The sequence below is a fragment of the Papio anubis genome, chromosome 14 (genome assembly GCF_008728515.1).
Source record: "Papio anubis isolate 15944 chromosome 14, Panubis1.0, whole genome shotgun sequence".
In the NCBI taxonomy this organism is placed as follows: Eukaryota; Metazoa; Chordata; class Mammalia; order Primates; family Cercopithecidae; genus Papio; species Papio anubis.
The window spans coordinates 100,077,822-100,101,482 of NC_044989.1; the positions used below are offsets into that span (position 1 = coordinate 100,077,822).

The window sequence follows — 23,661 nt, forward strand, 5'->3', positions numbered from 1 at the left end:
ATGTGCGCCAATGAGGAATTTGATAATTTAAAAAAATTGGATTTGGTTTTGTCACCAGATCAAAAAAGTGACACACTAATTAAATGCAGTGCCACATAATAATTCTAAGCGTAATTGCAGTATAATTTTTCTGACACGTATTTACAATCCATCTCCATCATAATTATTACGCACAGATTACATTACTTTGTTTTTCAAGTTCTCCACTATCTCCCTGAAGCAAAGGCTTTTCAAATATGTGATCATTTTAAAATATACGGTGCCTACAATACATATCTTATCACAGGACCTCATTATATGCATAACAACAATACTAATATTTATGCTAATACCTAACGTTCTGGAAAGCCAACCTTGTATTACTTTTCAGTTCATTTTATAAAAGTAAGAATGTTGGGGAAGGAGCATCATTTTGTAACTTGTCTGTAAAACAAAAGAGTTTCTCCTATTCTTTCCTATACCATCCATCTCTTCTCTTACTAGAGACAGGTAGGCTTGTATACTTCTAAGTCCATTCCACATGACACCAAGGTTTTGACAAATGTGAGTGAGGTGTCTTCTGCAGCTTTTAATGGGAAGGAGCATCCATACTACACGTTTTCAAGGAAAGTGGCCCCAGTCCTTCGAACCCAAGGAACCCTGGTGGACAAGCACAGCTGCGGGTCAGCTCACCTCTTTCCCTATCCAGATCTCATACTCTCTTTATAAGTGTCCTATTCATGATGTAATACAAGCAAATGCTACATTCTTTGACAAAACTAAAACAAAATTATAATGTATAGAATTACATATTTAACAGAAAGATGAAAAATAGTTACATGTAAAGATGTGTTGAGTTCTGTGATGGTTATTGTCATATATCCACTAGGTTGGATTATGGTGCCAAGTTGTTGGGTAAAATAATAGCTTAATATTGCTGTAAAGGTATTTTTAGATGCAATGAGCACTTATAATTCCTTGACTTTGAGTACAGTAGATTACTCCCTACCCCACACTATGATTGGGCCTCATCCAATCAGCTGAAGATCTAAAGAGAAAAAACAGGTTTCTTGAGAAAGAAGAAAGTCAGCTTCCAGACTGCAGAAGAAAAATTCTACTGGAGTCTCCAGCCTTCAGACTGGAGACTGCAGCATCAGCTCTGACCTGAATCTCCAGCCTGCCAATTGCCCTGTAGACTTCAGACTTACCAGGCCTCGTAATCACTCTCTCTCACTCTAAGTGTATGTGTGTATGTGTACATGCATATGTATATACCTATATGTGTGTATATAATATATATTTATGTGTTCTATTGTTTCTCTTTTTTCTGGAGAACCTTGACTAATATTAATTTATTGAGAACATTAAATATAATAGCTATTCTTTTTGAAAAACAATTTTCTGTTCTATATATGACATTGATAGTCTGTACCAACCCTGAGCAAGTTATTACAAATTTCATGTTCTTAATGTGATTTTAAGTTAATGATATCTGTCTGTCTTTCTCCTATGGGATATTACACACACAGAGTTCAGTCATTTTGTATGAAAACAGTAGCGTAACTATATATTTATATCATATATATGTGTTATATACATATTATATATATTTATCTGTTATATTCTCATGTGTAATGATTACAAAAAAGTTTTAGAAGTATGATGTATATTACAATATTTTCAACTGTAGGACTCATTTTAGGTCTGTTAAAACCTTAAGAAGCAGTTCTTCTTAATAAATATTACTATCTTCATATGGGAAAGCACATTTTAAAATACTTTAATAGGCAGCTAGTAAATTACAATGACTTTACTTTTAGATCAAAGTTATGTTCTTTAAAATTATAAATGGCACATTAAAAATAACATTTTTTAATCTAACAGATCAAAAAAGTTGAAATTACAGGTCTTAAATTGCTTTTTAATTGCTCTCAACAATTTTGATCTGGGCATCCTCCAGAAAGATAAAACCCTTTCAGAGGTAGGCTGAGGACAGAAGGTACTTACTAACTGCAGAGTCATAGGAGGTCGAGTTGTGCTCGCCTCTCATGAAGGGGTATGGAGACAGGTAAGCATGTGTGCAGTTCTTGGATGGTGGCTGATTGGCTAGGAAGGAGAGCAAAAAAATGGCACCTGTTATTGAAAAACTCAGTGATGACTCATCCTTAATGGAACAGAAATACAGAACACAAGGGTTACACAAGCAAAATAAAACTACTGGTTCCATCAGCAAATTCAGAGAATTGTTGCGAGGAGGGCCCTCTAGGAAACTCATATCAAGATGCACATGAGACTTGGAAGGTGGATTCATCCAGAACATCTAGCTACATGACATAATTCAATGGAATAAATGCAAATGCCCTTTATATCACCTTGCGATTTAAGGTACCACATTTCATCCATTTTCACATACTCTTCAGTACCTAACAGTGTCTAGCATACAGTAGGGATTAAAAAAATAATTGTTTTAAAAATCTAATAAACTTAAGTTTAACCTTGATTAGTTCAAATTAATAAAAAAATTTCTTCTATATCCATTTTATTTTAGGGAAGAATGTAAATGATAAGTTATACAATAATTCAAATAAATTTTTAATATTTGAAAATGTCACAAGAAGGTACTTTTAAGTTGTCTGAAAAATTAAAATTTTTATATGTACACTTTAAGGTGGACTGAAATATTGAAATATTCTTTCTTTCTCAAAGTCTTTGGCAAAATCTTCCTCTTGCACAGTCTGACTTACTTTCCTTTACCAAAGTCTAAATCATTTCCACTGGCAAGTTGTATGCTTACTCTCCTGCCCCTAAATCCACTGTAAGATAGTCTATCAGGTACTTGCCTCAAAAGGCGGCTTCATCACTACTTTGTTCCTTATAGATGCCAACTTACCACCAGCTTGCTTAAGTTTTCAGGGACCTCCTATTTTTATTAAATATTCCATGATCCTATTATGTATATACCATACTTTGATTTTTGATAAGAAGACTAATAATTTCAATTCTCAATAAGCTTTAGGCTAATAAAAAGCTCTTTCATTGTTGAATACAATGAAATAAGTGCTAGCTATTTTCAATAAATGGATTTTCAAAGAATAATTCAATATAAAAAACACAATTGAAGGAATGCATTATAGTTTTTAAAAGTTACGCTACCTTAAAAAGTGACTTTAAAGTTTCAATGAGAACACAAACATCAAAAGCAACGCATTTCTTGATAGTGCCAACAAACTTGGTTAAAGCTCAAATAATATAAGCTTTCATCTGCCATTGCTGGTAATTATCATTTTTTTTAAAAAAAGATACTGTTAACTTTGACGCTATGAATATAAAATAACACATCTCTATTTATGGATTTTTACATTTGAGATGCCAAGGGCTGATAGCAAAAACATCTCATTTATTTGCAACATAGTATTCACAGACACTTGAAAAAATGCTATAGACAGTACCTGTTCTGTTTGTTCGAGTTAGTGTATTCTAAATAGGAGCAGAGAAATACTGGATAATTCAGTTTTGCCATAAATATTCAGACTCCTGTTTTATGCTAAAAGATAAAATAATTATTCCTATAGCCATGTCTACTTACTGAAAAGGAATCTCGACATGAGGAACCTTTTAAAGACATCTAATTGAGATTCTGTAACTCACAATCCAGTCCTCTCAAAGTGACATATACTATGCAAGAGATTGTTCATTTTTATTTTAAAGACAAGGGGGAAAATAAAGCTAAATTGTACTTACTGTACCAGAACTTCCAAATACTGGAGTCATTCTCTTCCACAATCCCATGAAACCAACACCTCCAGAAGAACCCTTCATGGTGAAAAGTGACGTTCTCTATCTGAACAGAACAAGATGAAGTAACTTGCCATCAGTACGAGAAATAGAATCAAAATCATCACAGCCAGGAAGTTTTTTAAGGACATGTATTTTATCCCAAATAACAAAGCTCCGTAGCTTTCTACATATCTCTTCTATGAAGAAACAGACACTCCACTACTACTCTCTGGTTTCAAGAGCACACATAAGACTATCTTCCTAACTACCATGTGCATCACTATTTTGAAGAAGAGACTCACGTTCTGTTCACCTGAACATCTCCCCACCTCGGTTGCAAGAAGCCAATAATCCGATCCAAAAGCCACCAAAAAGAGTAACACCCCCAAAGCACCAAAGAGAGCTCCAAAGAAGATAGCGATATTTAGTCTCATTTTCAATTCACTGGTTTCCTTTTAAATAAAATACGAAATTTTAAAATGGTAAGACCCCTAGTTTCTCAGAAACAACAGTAAAAAAAAAAAAAAAGAATAATATTTTTGAGTCGGCAGAATCTTCTTGAGAAAGCTGTCCTAGCTCATGTTTTGGTGGCTTCTCGCTCACGCCCCGCCGGCAGGATTCATATTCCCTTTGCTCTCCCCTGGAGGGACTCCAGCCCAGCAGCTGAGAATTGCAGGCTATTTTAAGATAGTGATTGAGGAGCTGTCTTTCTCCCATGGGGATCAAAAAATAGCTGACCTTCTCCTGACTATAGAGAGAAGTATCAGGAGCTGGCTCAGATTATCATTATTGCTGTTGGGTAATCCACAGAAGTAGAAAGAAGATGGAATGGCTATGAAGTCATTGAAAGCATTGGTCCCAAATCTTAAGTGTCTGAACAAGCTCCTCTTAGTCTAGAATGCCCATTACAGTCCCAAAGACACTGAAGACTCTCTTTGAAGATACTTAAATCACAGATATAAAGAACCACTAAGACTGATCTTGAATACAAATGAAGTTATAATTAATTCCTTTTGGACTTTTTTTGTGGTAGAAAATACATTTTTGGTCAAATAGTCTAACATAACGCAGTACAGTTCAGGTTTATAATCTAAACATTCAGATGTATATTTAAAAGGTCCAGAATGTTCATGGTAAGGTAATTCTTGAAAAAGTATGAAGAAGAGCTTTTATGCAGCATACACTAGTGACAAAAAAACAATACTTTCTACAGCAGTCTCATGAATTTTAAACAAATTATTCCAAATAATCATCCCCAAAGTGGATTGACGAAAAAAGTCTCAAAAATGTATTTCCTGAATTAAGATGAAATAACCCTATCTACTTCTTTTTCCTTCATTTTAAAATATCTAACTTCCTCAAAAGATGAATCATACTTAATACTCACACAGACCACCTAATAGCAATGAATCTACACTTTCTTCAAGCCTTGACTCTTTAAAGCTTATTTGTTTGTTTTGTTTGATACGCCAGAGGAGAGTATTTTTCTAAGTATTTGTGTGCATTTAAAATCTTGCACCGTTCCTTTGGTCATTGTTTTTATATTCTCAACAATAACCTGGACCACTTCACCTTCCAAGGAGGCATCTGAACTCTACCAGCTTTCTTCACTCCTTCCTTTTTGTGGCATGGGATAGATTCTTACAATGGATTTTGTGAGAACAAAATGATCCTCAATAAAGATGAAGGGCCCTGTTAGATTGTAGCTATATGCAATCAGAGGTATTCAAAAGCTATGAATAAGGCCGGGCACGGTAGCTCATGCCTGTAATCCCAGCACTTTGGGAGGCCGAGGCGGGTGGAGGTCAGGAGCCTGGCCAACATGGTGAAACCCCATGTCTACTAAAAATACAAAATATTAGCTAGGCATGGTGGTGGGCCCCTGTAATCCCAGTAATCGTAGTTACTCAGGAGGCTGAGACAGAAGAAACGCTTGAACCCAGGAGGTTGAGGCTACAGTGAGCCGAGATCGTGCCATTGCACTCCAGCCTGGGCAACAAGAGCAAAACTCTCAAAAAAAAAAAAAAAAAAAAAAAAGAATTCTAAGCCATATAGAATGTTACACAATCATTAACTACGAGATTAACTATGAGGATTAGATTTAGGTTAAGGGTTCATCTGAGATGATCCCTCATCTCATACTTAAATATTTTTTATAAGACTTCCCACACCATCAAGCTATGACATTTCTAGCCTGTGGCACTTAAGGACATCAGTAACAGCCATAACAGCTCTGCCTGATTTTCTGCCAAAAGCTGCACTCTAGGAGTTTCCAGATATTTATTCTATTCTGTTCTTTGAGATTGTGAAGCGTAAGTTTCAATCCTCTGTCTGTGACAGAACTTTCTGATATTCTGAAGACAGCCGTCATTTCAGGCCTCATCAATCACAGTCCGCCCCTACCCCTAAATAGAGGTCTAAGCTATATTTTTCTAAGCCAAACACTCTATTCCTTCAAATGCCCTTGAGATTGGTACAACTCCAGACCTCCTCCTCCCTGTTCTGGTTCTTTCCCACAATTCTCAAGTGCTCGACTGCAGTGAGACATAGTAAAAATATTCTGGGCATATTCTAATAGCTTAACACTACTGCCGTTCTTATCTGGATACTATGCTAAGAGTAGTAATGGCCTCACAACAACGTTCATGCCCTAATCCTAATCTATGAATACATTATTTTACATGGCAATATCCTGGACTACACAAGTGGTCCCAATCTTATTACAGGAAACCTTACATGAAAACCTGGGAACCTGTCCTAGCCGAGTGGACAGACACAGAAACGTGACCACAGCAAAAGGGTCAGACAATTGCTGGTTTGAAGACGGAGGAAGGGGACCAAAAGCCAAGGAATATAGAGAGCATTTGGAATTAGGAAGAGGAAAGAAAACAGATTCTCCCCTTGAGCCTTCAGGAAGGAATGCAGTCCTGTCCACAAATTTGAGCTCAGTGAGATCCCTGTGGAATTTCCAACCTCTGCAACTGTGGGATAGCAAATCTGTGTTGTTTTAAGCCATTAATTTGGGGACAATTTGTTATAGTAGCAATATAAACTTGATACAGATGCTATTCTATAATTAATGCAATATTAGAGCAAATTAAGTTTTCTGCAGGGGCGGGGAATACATCTTCAGGAAGTGCTTATTGTGGACTTTTGAGCGTCCAGGCATTTTATCAGATATTGAGGCTACAATATACAGGCCCTGACTTTGAGGAGTTCATGAGCTAGTGGGAAAAACAAAAGAAAAGATTTGTTAGAACAAATTTTGTTAGAACAAAGATTGGTTGTTTGGAAAGAAGGAGAAATCTGTTGGATAGGAAGATTTTATTTATCTTATTTATATTTCAATGGTTTATGGTTAAAATTCCATGCACTAATACTAAATCTTTAACACACACACAAACACAAAAGTAGATGTTTTTTTTAATTAGTAGAAAAGAGTATAAGACTTTGTGGTTACTATGTATCACAATTTTGGTCTTTGTCAGAGAAAAGGATCATCTTTCTGGACTAGTTTCATCAATGAATAACGTTTTTCTCGCCATTTTTGGTTTATCCAAAAATACATAAACATCACCATAAAAATGTTGGTAGAGCATTTACAAGGCAGGGCAGAGCCCGGATAAATGCCATGAAAGACCACTCTTTAGGGGGGCAATGCCTCAGGAACTAGGTGTGTTTATTCAATATATTAAATCTGCCATTAATTTTATTAACTTCAGAATTTCCAACCATTCATATGTGTGCATCTATTGAGAAAAACAGAATACTTCTGCTATCATAAAACTGAGCCATTTTAGCTTGATAATTCTCAATGCTTAACATAGGGCTTGGCACACAACAGGCACTGACATAAAATAGAAATCAATTTGTGTTAGGAGTCTTGGCTGAGATGCAAATACATGACCTCCTGAGCCATCCAACTGGCAATCTACCCCCAAAAGAAACAGTGCTGATCTGGCTCAGCTTGGTCCTTGTTAAGCTCTGGAGAGCCGGATTTTAGTAGGGTGCATGTTTCCTGCGCAGATGTTTTCAAACCATCTTTTAACAAATCCTTATTAGACTTCTGCTAATGAAGACATGAAATGGGGCTTACCATCGAGGAGGCAAAACGTGTCTTTCTTCTTCAGAAAATTGGACATTTGCCTGTCACTTCAAAGTCTCCTAGTTTTCCATGATTCCTAAGGCATTTTAACAGCCATTCAGTGTTGCTTTCCCAAGGAATCTTAGAAGCCTAAGAAAATGTCCATGCACTAGGAAGGCTGTTAAACAGCTGTGGTGTTCTTTACAAATTTACAACTTGAGACATAGGTTCTCTCTTCCCTTTCTCTCTCTTTTCTAATGAAAGCCCAGGAAAAGGGGCCTTTCAATAGAAAGGCCTGGCTAAGCCTCAACCTCAACTCCTAAAAATCCTATAGTAAAACAGCCCCATTGCTAGTCTATGTATCTATTCCTTATGGGAATATTGACTCTATCTTTACATCAATAAGGTTGTCACACTGAGTGATATGGTTTGGATGTGTGTCCCCACCCAAATCTCATGTCAAATTGGAAGAGGAACCTGGTGGGAGGTGATTGGATTATGGGGTTGGATTTCCCCCTTGCTGCTCTCATGATAGTGAGTTCTCATGAGATCTGATGGTTTAAAAGTATGCAGCGCTTCCCACTTCACTCTCTTTTTCCTGCCACCTTGTGAAGAAGATGCCTGCTTCCTCTTTGCCTTCCGCCATGATTGTAAGTTTCCTGAGGCTTCCTAGTCACATTTCCTGTTAAACCTGCAGAACTGTGAGTCAATTAAACCTTTTCTCTTCATAAATTACCCAGTCTCTGGTAGTTCAGTTCTTTATAGCAGCGTGAGAACAGAATAAAATACTGAGTCATCAGGGCCACAAGAATAAGCATGGTGTCTCAGGATCAATCCTGTAGGAGAAGTTGATTGTCAAAAATGTAAACTGAGGTGCATAATAGTAGCTAATATGCATAAGCCTCTACCAAGTGGCAGGCACCATGACGAGTACTCCAATACCTTGAATACAGATAAGTCTTTAGTAGGCAGAATATGAAACAACCAGTGTCTCTGTGGGCATCCACTCTCTTGGGCAGGAATTTCATCTTCTGAAGGTCTTCATGGTTGTAGGAGTTAAAGATCTTCTCTGTGACACGAAGAAGGACAGAGGTAAGCAAAGAGGGATCTCCACGGGGTCTCACAACTAAAGGCAGCTCACAATAATTTATGGGTAATGACTATGTTTATTTCCTAAACGTTAAATGTTTGTTTGAGACTTCCAGCCTGTCCTCACTGTGCTCCCAAGTCTAAATGAGGAGGCAATGTGGCTGAGTGGGGACTGCAGAGTGATCGTCCAAGAGAAGATGAGTCTGGGGAACAGAATAGGAACTGCCGGTACCAGGTCTGCTCCCCATGTAGATACTCTACTCTCCCTCCTTGCCAATCTTAAGAATAGGATTTTGGCCAGGCCCGGTGGCTCACGCCTGTAATCCCAGCACTTTGGGAGGCCGAGGTGGGTGGATCATGAGGTCAGGAGTTCAGGACCAGCCTGGCCAAGACGGTGAAACTCCATCTCTACTAAAAATACAAAAATTAGCAGGCGTGGTGGCAGGCACCTAAAATCCCAGCTACTTAGGAGGCTGAGGCAGAGAATTGCTTGAACCCCGGAGGCAGAGGTTGCAGTGAGCTGAGATCACGTCCCGGCACTCCAGCCTGGGCTACAGAGTGAGACTCCATCTCAAAAAAAAAAAGGAAAAAAGAATGGGATTTCGCTTAATTAAGAAGAGCTGGAGTTTCCTTTCATTAATGAGTGATCTTGAGCCAATGGCTCAACTCTCTGAGTTTCCATTTGTTTGTTTCTTCTTGAGACGGAGTCTCGCTCTGTTGTGCAGACTGGAGTGCAGTGGCAAGATCTCAGCTCACTGCAACCTCTGCCTCCCGGGTTCAAGTGATTCTCCCACCACAGCCTCCCAAGTAGCTGACACTACAGGCACGCACCACCATACCTGGCTAATTTTTTGTGTTTTTAGTAGAGATGGGGCTTCACCATATTGGCCAGACCAGTCTCCAACTCCTGACCTCAAGTGATCCGACCGCCTCGGCCTCCCAAAGTGCTGGGATTACAGGCGTGAGCCACCGCACCCAGCAGGTTTCTGTTTTCTAATATGGAAAATGGGAACACTGCTTCAGAGGATTATTAGGGGTACTTGGTAAGATGACGTGTGTCAAATGAGCTGGTGTTTCTGCATATTAGCCTTCTATCTCACTTTAGCTGGAGATCACATTTCTGACAAAGAAATGAAAAAACAAATAATAAAACAAAATTTAAAAGCAAAAATCACAATAAAATAAAACTTCCTTTGCTAGCACTGCAAATCTGATTTAAATCTATTTCACCAAACCAGACTAATTTCTCACGAGGTGTTCCCAGTGCTCCCACACCAATACACATACATCATCCTTCCTCCTGGAGCACCAGTAGCTCCTCAAATCTTTGCTTGTTCCCCATCTGATTAGAATGCCTTTCTCTTCCATCTACCTGGTGACCTCTTCATTAGTTCCTTCAACAAATATTTACCAAGTGCCTACGATGGGCTACATGTTCTTTAAGTGTTCACGGCAAGACTCTGCAAGGTCACTCACATAACTCATACAAGTTTTCGTATGTATTTAATTACACTCTCCCTTTCCCAGACAGTTTTTAGAATCCACATGTTGTGGAACAAATTGAGTCAATAAATGTTTGTTCAACAATCACATCAGTTTAATAATGAATGAGCCAATGAGGAAAAGCCCATATACACTTTGCCCTCTTATTCTTAACGACGTTACTGGGGACAGTGGTCCCTACAAACAGCATCCCCTTATGAAGGCCAGAGGGAAATGTCTGAAAGCTAAATACAAGCTGAATTTCTACAGAGCACTACAGTTATTTTTCATCATAAAGACACTATAAATCTTGATTCATTTGACAAATACTTGTAATATCAAGCATATATCACTGGCCTGCTCCAAGACATACCATGCTGTGCCCCGGGTGGATACAGTGACTAGAATGTGCTCTCTGGCCTCAGTGAGGTAATACTCTCATGTAACTGAGAGTGCTTCTCTCTTCACTTTGGTACCTGGTGAGATCAGAGGCTACGTACAAACGGTGATGTGCTAGCTTTCACCCTGCCTTCCCTAATTTCCTTCCTATGCTCCTCACATTTTTGTATGTGTTTATATACACTGCTTGGAATACTTTTGAGAACAAGGAAAAGACTCAACAATAAAACAAACCAACGAAGGCAATTTGTAAAATCAGGCAACTGAAGGAATAACATGCCTGGCTGAGAACACTGGTATGGTTCTTCCATTTGAAAAGCTCTGTGACCTCATTGGTTATCCTTCCCTTTTTTCCCTCTTATGCTGTTTATTTCGGTCATAACTTCATTTGGAGATTCTTCTGGCTTCCTGGAAATAATATTTCTGCTAAGGTCTCTATTCACTTAGAGAAATTGCAGTGAAAATGTTCTAAGTTTGTTTCTTAAATTACAAAATTAAAAAGCAATCTGTTAAAATCCGGAGTCAACTAAGATCAATAACATTCCAAGATATTATGATAAATTCTACCCTTGGTTTTCACAAGTTAAATAAAACTGGATAAGCAACAGCTGGATGACTATAAGCAACAGAAGGCTTTGCCTGCTTTGATGCAGTATCTTTTTTACTCAGCTTTTTAGTTAACTTGTTTTTATTATTAGTAGGTACACTGAAACTCAGCAGAAATCTCAAGGCACATTTTTAAGTGATCATGAGCAAAAGATTCTCTATTCTATAGTCAAAATTTCTAATCCTAATGTTACAACATTCTTTATCAACTCAAAATATCTAATGAAATGATTTAAACATTCCCAAAACAAAATTAATTCTAGTCTACTTTAACACAAGCATGCCATTGCTCAACACCCAACAATGCTGAACAAATGTTGAAAGAAATGCAGAAATCAAACTCCCATAGCTTCTACACACTGCAAATCCATGTTCTAGAAAATTGGAATGGTTTACCAAAGAAAGTTCTGACATCTTTTCTGGAGATTTTAGGGTAGATTCTTTTTCATGGGATAGTATGTTATAGGTCTACAATACTTCATCTGCCACCCTAATATCCAAAAGTCTCTGAAAACCCAAAGCTTTTGGCAAAGCAGATCTGACCAACATGAGGCCATATAGAGTGGACTCTCATATATTTTATGGCATAAATATGAATGTGTTTTATTTATTTCAAGGTTCCCCAGGTTCCACGAGTGGGTGTTAGGTAATGCACAGTATATGTATCGTGCTACTTTTCTAAAATCACCAAAATTCTGAGTTCTAAACACGTCTGGCCCAAAGGATTACACATAAGGGATTGTGGCCCATCATCCTAGACACAGGACAGTAAAGTGAGAGACGACTCAAAGAACAATTGCTTCCCTATGATCATTATTGAAACAGATTTTTACTGCCTATGAGCAGTAAAAATGTTTTTTTTTTTCTGTGATTCTAATGACCCCTTACTCTTAGTTTTGTATTATAGTTCGTGATTCTTGTGTGACATCCTCTCCACTACCTCCCTTACCCATCGATATAAAACACGGTCATTTTGTAAGCATTTTGAGGGGTTATTCACAGGTTTTCTAGTCTCACACATAGTACAAGAACAAAAAATAAACTATGTGGGGCAATAAGTGGTTCAGTTTTTGTTTAGTGTTGCATCTCTTACACCTAGCACAATGCTGTAAGGTAGGTAGGTGCTCAGTAAAAATGTAGCTATTTATCTTACTGAGCTTAATTAAATTGGTTTGAACACTGCCACCTGCTGGCCATAGGCACAATTTGCATTCCACGGTACATTACGGTCGGTTGTTGGGAATCTATCAAAAATGCAGAACTGGCTGAGCATGGTGGCTTATGTCTGCAATCCAAGCACTTTGGGAGGCTGCAGAAGGAGGATCTTTTGAGCCCAGGAGTTCTAGACCAGCCTGGGCAACACAGCAAGACCCCATCTCAAGTTTTTTTTTTATAATAAAAACATATATAGAACAATGACTTAGTTTCATATTATTTGATGCTGAATAGCCTTAACTAAGATGGTTTCATCTAAGCATCTAGACCCCAATGAATAGTTACACAACAAATAGAACATTACTACAGCAAGATCCATAAGCTCATTCACTTCATTAATTTAGGTAGTTTATGCTCATTTAAATTGAGAGTTACCTATACAAGTAATTCACACCAAGGGAGGTATATGACCAAAATACCCTTCCCTCTGCAAAAGGTTTGCTACCTAGCTCCAGGCTCTATCTCATAAAGAATTCTATTAGTGCATGTAATTAAAGTAACTCTTGAAAGGAGGGGGAAGAAAATGGGGACCAAACAGTGAAATCATTTAACATAGAATTTGGAGGATTTCAGAAATCAAAGTGATGTGACTTACAGGGAGATATTTATTTTATAAACAAATTACATTTTCAACTATTGTAATTTCAATTTAATTTCCTCATTCATTTAGAGTTAAAACAATTCTTTCTAAGGTTGCATATTACACTTCATAAGCTAGAAGCTGTGTGAATGAAAAGGTTCTCCTCTTCTGTCCTTCAGTAATAAAAGTGCTCTGCATATTTCTTATGTGGAATGACTTGAGTCTTAATTTAGAGAAAGAAATTCTGATTTATCCTTGTCTCTGGGGTATGTTACTAGTTCCTTCTTTTTCAGGAAACATGTAATGGACTTGTAAACTCCTTTCCAACTGACTTTCCAGAGGAGGTGCTTGTAAGAGTCTCTAATGACCCAGCAAGTTCAGGTCATATGGTCCAAAGGAAAGACAACCTAATCCGTGAGAAAGAGAGTGAAATGCAAGGAGACACGCTGGTGTCACCAGAGTGCCACCATGTCTCCAAGAGGAAACAGCCATTGGTGTTGCATCACCGTAAAATAGTCAGAAGTGGTCCAGGCAGAGGTCATTGTCCCAGGCCTGCTGAAGGTGCTGCCACAGGTTCTACACAGACCGCTCCACAGCCCTCTCCTCATGTTCTGCTCAGCCAGGTCCCTTAAATTCTGCTTAATTATTATACATACATGGTATGGGGTAAGCACATAAAAATTAGAGTATATCAGGATACCCAAAGGACACAACAGCTAAATAACAAAAATGTCAAAAGTAACAAAGTAACAATGCCCAACACATAGCAAGCTCTCACACTGTCTCCAGCCCTGTTCTAAGTGCTTGATGTTTGTCAGCTCTTTTGCTCTCCACAATCATCCACTGCAATAAGCACCAGGATTGCCCTCATTTTATTGATGAGGAAACTGAGACAACTCTGAATCTCTTTATGGCAGGGCTTTTTTGGCCTAAGCACTGTCTATGGACTAAATCCTGTCCCTCTAAAATTCGTATGTGGCCCTAATCCCCGTGGGACTGTATTTGGAGATAGAACCTATAAGTGGGCAATTATCGTTAAATGAGGTCAAAAGGGTGGGCCCTGATCTGGCAAGACTAGTATCCTCATAAGAAGAGGCTGGGCACAGTGGTTCACATCTGTCATCCCAGCACTTTGGGAAGCCAGGGTAGGAGGATCTCTTGAGGCCAGGAGTTCAAGACCAGCTTGGGCAACATAATGAAACCCCCATCTCTACAAAAAATTTAAAACTTAGCCGGGCATGGTGGCATGCACCTCTAGCCCTAGATACTTGGGATGCTAAGGCAGGAGGATCGCTTGAGCCCTCAGGGGTTCAAGGTGACAGTGAGTGCCAGCCTGGGCAACAGAGCGAGACCCTGTCTGTAAAAAGAAAGAAAGAAAAAGAACATAATGACACAGGAGTTAAGAAGAAGTTATGTAGGCAGATAGTGAGGGCAGGAAGGTCCTTGGTAAGGTTTTCCTTTTAATGAAAAGCAGCCCCAAAATCATTTTCTTTGCTAACAAAGAGTAGCCTATAAAATCGAGCTGCAGACATAGAAAGGCAGGCTACAAGTTTGCACAGGTGAAGGCCAGGCAGCTGTGCCAATAGGAAAGGGCCACCTGGGACTCTGCATGTTCAAAATGGCGGTTCCGTCTTTCCTTCTGCTTTCCAACCACATTTGCAGTAGGCAGCAGATGACACAGCCCAGGTCAAATGGAAAGTTCATTTGCATAATAAGATTAGGGTGGGGTGGGGAGCTTCCCCATGCACTATGTAAACATCATACCTGGTCCAATCAATCTGTGTGCCCTATGTAAATCAGACACCACCTCCTCAAGCCTGTCTGTAAAATCCGGTGCACTCCGCAGTGGGCCGGAAGACCTACTCTTGCAACCCTCTCTCTCACAAGAGCTATTCTCCTTTCTCTTTCTTGCGCCTATTAAACCTCTGCTCCTAAACTCACTCCTTGTGTGTGTCCATGTCCTCAATTTTCTTGGCATGAGGCAATGAACCTCAGGTATTACCCCAGACAACAACGTGGCTTCAATACCAGAGAAATCTCTGAGCATGCACAAAGAAGCAGCTAAATGAGGCCACAGCAAGAAGGCAGTTATATGCAAGCCAGGAGGGGAGGCCTGACCAGAAACCAACCCTCCTTGCACCTTGATCTGGACTTCCAGCTTTCAGAACTAAGAGAAAATGTCTGTTTTTAAGCCACCTAGTCTGTGGTATTTTGTTGTGGCAGTCCTAGCAGACTCATACAGCCCTAGCGGACTCATACAGCCCTGTGAACACACTGGGTGGGTAAAAGGCCAATCACACCTCACCCACGTTGGGACAATAAAAAATATATGCAGAGGTTACCAAATGTCCCCTTGGAAACCACTGTTCTATGGAATCATCACAAAACTGATTTCTGCAGAGTCTGAGAGAGAATGAGCTGAAGTGACACTCCTCCCAGTAGCAGACTCCCAGTGTGTTCAAGTTCTTATTCATTCACCCATTGGATACCCGGAAACACCGTCATAAGGTTTTGACTGTCTGACATTTGGGAGAATGCCCTATTACGGCAAATCAGGGAGATGGACAAAACGAGGGAATAAAACATGATTCTGGGAAGGTGTACGTTTGCTTCAAGGAAGACTTAGATGGCAGAAATTCCTTAGGACAGAAGCAACATTGGCAAAAAGCAGGTATAGGAATAATCGTCCCACTTACAGCCATGGGAGGCACAACAAGTGGGTCTATTTCCGTTTCCAAATCTCGTACATTATACAATGATACAGTTCTGGAAAGGTCTAGCAAAGCTTCTGTTATGCCACATTTTTAAACACTGAATTTCTAAAATTTGATAGCAGAAATGCTTAATCTGCTTTCACTATCAGACCAATACGCAGAAAGCAACTGCATCAGAGTTCAAACCAGAAAATGAAACATTGTGGAAGCGAAAGTGAATCTGTGCAAGCAGCATACTAATTAAGCAAAAAAATGATTTTTTTTGTTATTGAGGTATTAGGCAGCTATCTTTTCCTGCTTCATTTTTAAAAAAAAAAAAACACATTTATTTATTATAAATTAGTTAACATGATCTGCAGATAGAAAACTGAAAAATATGTAAAGGAAGAAAACAAAGGGTAATCTCACCACCTAATGTAATCACTGGAAACACTTTGAAGTATGTTTCTCATTCCTTGTATTATTCATATAAACATACATCTAATTTTTTTGTATAGGGTGGAAGCAAGTATTTGTATTTTTTACATAAAAATTATAGTTAATTTAAAAATTTTACAGAGGTAGTTTGTGTTTGAAACCTTATATTGTCATGCAAAGGGAAAATGATCTTTTCTTGAATAGGATGAAATTAATTCTATGTGAAATATGTACAGGTATATATATTATAAATGCTCTTTTCTACATAATTATGTACTTTTACGTTTCCAAATTGTTTCACAGCAGATGATTGGTTCAAAGTTTTCTCTAAGGCATCTTTATTAAGATATAACTAATATACCATAAAATTATCCTGATCAAAGTATAGAAGTCAATGATTTTTTGTATATTTAAAGAGTTTTGTGGCCATCACTACAATCTAATTTCAGAACATTTTCATCTTTCCCAGTAAGAAATTGCCTATTTGCAGTCACTCCTCATTCCCAATTCACCCTCAGCCCTAGGCAACCACTAATCTACCTTCTGTTTCTATGTATTTGCCTATTCCATGTATTTCATCTAAATGGAACATATAGAGGACACTCAGTATGTGGTCTTTTATGATGAGCTTCTTTCAATTAGCATAATGCTTTCTAGTTCATTCATGTTGTAGAATGTGTCAATACTTCATTACTTATTACTATGTAATATTTTACTGTTTTATATGCTCTTAATATTATTAGAAATAATATTATACTTTTAAAGCTAAAGTGTTCTTCTTCTACTTTTTAGAAAATAGGTTCAAGATTTTACACTGTAAACCAAAGTGAGATAAGTAAGAATATCAAGTTTTAATTCTTGGAAAATGTCCAATTTTAGGGTACTAAATGTATCTCTTTAAAGTGCATAAATCCAAGAATCTGGTCCATTTATTGTGATAAACTCCTCCAGCAATCTTGGATCTGCGTCATACATTATTTATTTTAGAGCTATCCTTGAACATGCAGACTGCTTGAAATTACATTCTTCCTTTCCAGAGCTCTAAGAGTGGTGGAGAATCAAAGCTTTGATAACTGGAGAAATAATTTAAGATGAATCTTAATGAAAGAGCAAAAAGAAGCCTGGGTTAGAATTAATGTAAATTTTTCTCAGATAATGTCATTTTTACGTTATCAGCTTAATTTGAGAACTCAGAATAAAAAAGAAAAGAAAAAACGGAAAAAGACGAGAAGAAAATACCCTTTTAACTTAGGAGGTCACAGCACTTATAATAGTAATGCTTCTTTCTTGACATTGCTAATATCTTACATCAGGAAAACTGAGGTGACATGCAATTAAGGGCTCTGCTTTCTTTGTTTTAGTCATAGTTAAATCCAGCCTAGACTAACAAATAGAATTCAAGCAATTAACAAAAGATAACTTTGGTAAAGTGCCTACCATAAGACCCACCGCATTGCAGATAATCTATTAAAAAGTGATTTTGTGCCCTTTCTCATTCTAACCTAAGTATGTCTAAATTCTCTTTAGATCAAAACATGTGCTTTATCAAATTGACTTAGAATTATACATAGCACAGAGCAGCAACAGGTTAGGAGCAGTGGGACCAATGACAGCAGCAGTGAGAGGGCCACTCACAGGACTAGATAGACCCAGAGTCAAGAGAACCAGCTGATCAAGGGCATTTCATTGAGGGGCGGATGAACTGTCTGTGGCAGACTATCAGTGTCCATGGATTTCCCATTTTCCTTGTCATTAGGTTGGAGCTGCACTTCTGGATTTTGGTTGTTTGTGCATACACGGGAAGTTACTTCCAAACCAAGGATTTTAAGAATGAATGGGGCTTATTCACCTCTCACTTTGCCTCTGAAGGCAACCTCGAAGATAGGAGAGCTACGAAATGGAAGAGGCATGGGTCTCTAAGTCACCATAGGGACAAAAGCTACCTGCGGCAGTTGCCTGACCTTTGTAGCGTTATATGAGAAAGAAAACAAACAAACAAAAACTTTCTGTCTTAAATCACTGAGATTTTAGGGTTTGATTTGTAAAGACATCAGAAGAGCTAGCCTATTCTGACAAATGCATTTTCCATCTCAAAAGCTCTTGAAGATTCATATTATTCGAACAAAGAATAGTTACTGAAATTCCTAATAATGGCAGTGTCAAGATATTTAAGATGTTTAAAACCACCAGGACTCTGTCACAGCCAAATCTATCTATGCAAGACCCTCTGGACTCACTTAGCAGCCTATCTAGCTCTCCCTCATTTTTTTCTTTCAAGGATCCTGTTTTTTTAAAAAAATTTTCCCATAGGCTCTACATTTCATGGTTACATGGCATTCTCAACTAAACATGGGAAGACCACTTTTCTACCTACTGTATACCTGCCTGACTAATTACTGTGCAGAGGCTCCTGTTGTCATGACCTCTGCCACCATATTCAGCAATTTGGATGTCAGTATCATCTGGGACTAGACATGAGTTTAATATGCATGTTCCTTGCTCATTAATATTTAGATAGTGATCTTCCCTATATTTAAAACAATACTCAAAGGCATAGAATTAGTGGGTCTGTATTATCTTCACCTGTCATAACTGAGACTATACAGATTATGACACTTTCCCTGGCAAAGACAATGTCCAAGGAGACTCGATAAACACACATCCTTACACTGAAGAACCAGCAGAAAGGAAGGACTCATCTCCAACCAAAAATATATATACATCTCACTATGCACTGTCCTATGCAGCATGTTAAGCTTTCAACAAAATACTACAGAATATACCAAAAAAGGAAAAAATAAAAAGAATCTGAGTTCCACTTCCAAGGTGACAGCGTGAGGCGGTCCATGACCCACTCCCCAGTGGAAAAAGTATAACTGATGAAAACCATTTAAGATATCCAACCATTTAAAGTCTAAGTAATTTGTCCTAAAGGCATAAAGCAAATTATAAAACATTTATTAAAGAAAATCTTTTAAAATTCAGTAAGAACAGCAAGAGTTTGTGATATTTGACCTAGGGCCCAACCCCTTCTTCCTTCCATCAAAAAATATACAAAAATTAACACTAGGCATGGTGGCTCACGCCTGTAATCCCAGCACTTTGGAAGGCTGAGGCATACAGATCATGAAGTCAGGAGTTCGAGACCAGCCTGGCCAACATAGTGAAACCCCATCTCTACTAAAAATACAAAAATCAGCCGTGTATGGCAGCGGGTGCCTATAATCCCAGCTACTCGGGAGGCTGAGGCAAGAAATGGCCTGAACCCGGGAGGCAGAGGCTGCAGTGAGCCAAGATTGCGCCACTGCACTCCAGCCTGGGTGACAGAGCAAGACTCGGTCTCAAAAAAAAAAAAAATTAAACTCAGAAAGGATCAGAGTCTTAAATTTAAGTGCTAAAAGTATAACACTCTTAGGAAAAAATAGGAACAAATCTTCATTGTCATTGGTTAGGCAATGTTTCCTTAGATATCACAGCAAAAGCATAAGCAACAAAATATAGATAAACTGGACATTATCAAAATTAAAAACATATGTGCATCAAATGACACTGATATCAATAAAAGATAACTCACAAAAATGAAGAAAATATTTTAAAATTACATATCTGATAAGGGACTTGTATTTAGACCATATAAATAACTCTTACACTCAATAATTTAAAAAATAACAATTAAAAAACAGGAAAATTATCTACACTGGTATTTCTACCAACAAGATATACAAATGGCCAATAAACACATAAGAAATGCTTAATATCATTAGCTGTCAGAGAAATGTAAATCAAAACCATAATGAGATACTACCTCACATCCACTAGAATGTGCTATAATCCAATCACAGAAAGTGAAAAGTATTGGTGAAATGTGGAGTCCTTTCTCATACTGCTAATAAAGACATACCCAAGACTGGGTAATTTTTAAAGAAAAGAGGTTTAATTGACTCACGGTTCAGCATTTCTGAGGAGGTCTCAGGAAACTTAAATCATTGTGGAAAGGGAAGCAAACATGTCCTTCCTCACGGGGTACAGCAGTAAGGAGAAGTACTGAGCAAAAGGGGGAAAAGCCCCTTATAAAACCATCAGTTCTCTTGAAAACTCACTCACTATCACGAGAACAGCATGGAGGTAACCACCTCCATGATTCAATTACATCCCACTGGGTCCCTCCCACCACATACGGGAATTATGGGAACTGCAGTTGAAGATGAGATTTACATGGGGACACAAAGCCAAAACGTATCAGTTCATATTCCCACCAATTCTTGCCACAGTATTTTACTCTTTAGCAAATAAAATGACACATAGTTACATGCAGTGTACCATAAATGAGAATGGTTATCTTAATAATATCTAGTCTCCCGGTTCACAATCATGTTATATTTCTTCATTTATTTTGAATTTCTTTCTTATTTCTGAACAATGTTTTTTAGTGTACAGGTCTCTATTGGGTCTTTGATTTTATCTCACCCCATTCACCCCATATAAGAACTAAGTTAGCCTATTACAATTTCATGAATGCCAGCAGAAGACATAAGACTACTGGATCAGAGACAAAGGATTTTATTACTTATGACACAGCAAGCAGCATAAACATCAGTATATATGCATGAGTTTTCCATGCCTCTACATCCTCTGGAGGTTGTATTAGTCTATTCTTGCATTGCTATAAGGAAATACCTGAGACTGGGTAATTCATAAAGAAAAGAGGTTGAATTGGCTCACAGTTCCACAGACTGTAGAGGAAGCATGATGCTGGCATCTGCTTGGCTTCTTGAGAGGCCTCAGAAAACTTACAATCATGGTGGAAGGCAAAGGAGGAGCTAGGCATCTCACATGGCAGGAGCAGGAGCAAGAGAGAGGGAAGGGGAGGCGCTGCACACTTTTAAACAACCAGATCTCACAAGAACTCCCTTACTAACTCACTATCACGAGAACAGCACCAAGAGGACGGGGCTAAACCATTCACAAGAAACCACTCCCATGATCCAATAACCTCCTACCAGGCCCCACCTCCAAAACTGGGGACTATAATTCGACATGAGATTTGCTGGGGACACAGATCCAAACCATGTCAGCAGTGGACCCATATGAATGCCATACATCACAACTGAGAAACATTGAGCTTGGGGTATTCATCCCTTTTGTAAGCAGTAAGTAAGCATTTTCCTTGACCAGAAAGGAGACATTACCTCATCTTTCCAAGTTAACAGCTTGAAAATTATCTCCGATAAATGATGAAAATAATTGTCAGAACTTTACCATCTTGGTGCATCCACCATGAAGTGTAGGAGTTCAAAAGAAGGACTGCCTCTGGAAATTTTTGGGTCATATTTATTTCTATTAATATTCATATTTAGTATATTCAAAATGGTTTTGTTTTTAAACTCCAATGTCTAATAGCATATATAAATAATCTTATATCTTGATCTCATACTTTACAACCTTACCCAACCCACTTTATTAGATTTTATAGATGTTTTTGCTGGATTCCTTAGAATTTCTTACATAGATGACCAGGTGGTCTGTGAATAAGGCCATTTTACTTCTTTCTTTCAAACATAAATGTCTTTTATATCTTTCTCTTGCCCTCTATTGCACTCAGCTGGGGCACTAATGAAACTCACTGGGAAGCCACTAGCAGAGATGCCCATGGAAATGGCTTTGGAAGCCACTTGCTGGCGCACTTGGGAGGTTCACTTGGAAACCAGCTGGGTTGCCAAAGGAACTTGGCTGCCTGGATGGGCACCACCAAAAAGTGCTGAGGACTAGCGGCCACTAAGTATCCTGCACTCTACTGGCTGCCACTGTTCACAAGAGCAAAAACAGAGAAAGACAAACAAAGCTGGAAGAGGAGCCCCTTCCTCATGCAGTGTCCCTCAGCACCATCTGCTGACAAAGCTTAACATCATGTGATCTAGTAAAAGAGAAATGTTTACAGAATCCGGCTCCAGTATCACAAAGGAGTACAATGTTGGCTATATGTGGAGCTGAGAGCAATACATTGATAACTGGCATAGTACACACTTCGGCTACTCAGCTTCCAAATACATCCTTCTACTCACTTTTCAACTTCCTTAAAACAACTTAACAACTCTGTTTCCACCCAACAACAACAAATGAAACCACTCTGTTTCCACCAAACAAGAACAACAAATAAAACCTAAATAAAACAACAACAAATACAAGACGTCTCAACATCGCTGGCTATATCAATGACTCCTCGAATTTAGTTACAGTCTCACTGAATATTCTATTAACTAAAGACCCAATTGTAAAGTTAAGCTCCCACACTTGTATATAAAATTATACTTGAAAATAGACAGAAGAAGAAAACTGTTAGCATATACAAATAAGCATGTGTGTATAATAAGCAAAGAGGAAATATGCAAAGCTTTCACAGTCTTCACTTCTGTAATTGGGCATGACATCTTATTTGACACCTATAGCTTCTTTCTTTTGCTGGGTATTTCATATGCCACTTGTTCTCAGTCAAAATATTAGCTGGTCAGCATTTTTATGGCATACAATGATAAAGAAAAAACCTTTGTTCATGAAATACATTATTCTTTAATCATTTTGTCTTTTTTGTTTGTATGTTTTTGTAGATTTCCAGTTATAGTCTTTCTTGCTCTTGTTATGTTGCATTAAACTTAATTTATCCTTGGTAATCAGAATCAATTACTCCATCCAGAAGATGAACCCCCCTTTCTTCCTGATGGTTTAGTGGCACGAAGAAGCCAAAATCTCCAGGTGGTAGTCTCATCTTCTTACTTGATAGAACCTTCGCTACACCTCCTGGTAGAAAAATTGCCAGCCACCCTGTGATCTAAGATCTCAGAACTAGTAGAACTGAACATTGTCAAGTTGGGAAGCAATTATTCTGTCAGTAAACTATTAGGCGTAACAGTGAAAGCAGCCACAACCACTTCTATCCCTTAATTCCCAAACCTATATATTCTAGCTTTGTGGGGGGCAGCACTACAAATGGGTCTCTGACTTGAAGCTTTTACTATATACTTTACAACAAAGCTCCATCTTTTTAGGGTGTTATATCCAACTGGCAGTGTACTAACACTTATGTAAGCCATTTCTCCATTCAATTAGGCCAGTCTCTTCTAGGTAATGAGGAATGTAATAATCCAATAAGTATGAGCCCACTGACCTTCTCTGCAGTAAAATGAGTGCATTGACCAGACACAATGCTATGTAAATTCCCATAGTGAGTCCATAGATGGTGGTGATGCTACAAGCATTATGAATGGAGTAGGCAAATCCAAACCTGGAATATCTGTTTATTCCACTGAGAATGGCTCTCTGCA

At 38.3% G+C, this 23,661-nt stretch overlaps 1 protein-coding gene across 3 annotated transcripts in view; it reads right to left on the minus strand.

The window, feature by feature from the left end:
• TMEM182 (transmembrane protein 182) overlaps window positions 1-23,661 on the minus strand; it is an 83,248-nt gene that overhangs the window by 52,830 nt on the left and 6,757 nt on the right. Inside the window, exons 1-3 of one of the 3 annotated variants that reach the window (XM_009184865.4) lie at window positions 4,086-4,455; window positions 3,721-3,820; window positions 1,987-2,085 (exon numbers count right to left, since the gene is read on the minus strand). In XM_009184865.4, coding sequence (XP_009183129.1) covers window positions 1,987-2,085; window positions 3,721-3,820; window positions 4,086-4,190 — 304 coding nt within the window. In that variant the 5' untranslated portion in view covers window positions 4,191-4,455. Of the gene's footprint in view, window positions 1-1,986; window positions 2,086-3,720; window positions 3,821-4,058; window positions 4,456-23,661 lie in introns of those variants that run through there. The other 2 variants (XM_003909068.5, XM_003909067.3) reach the window with 2 other exon arrangements.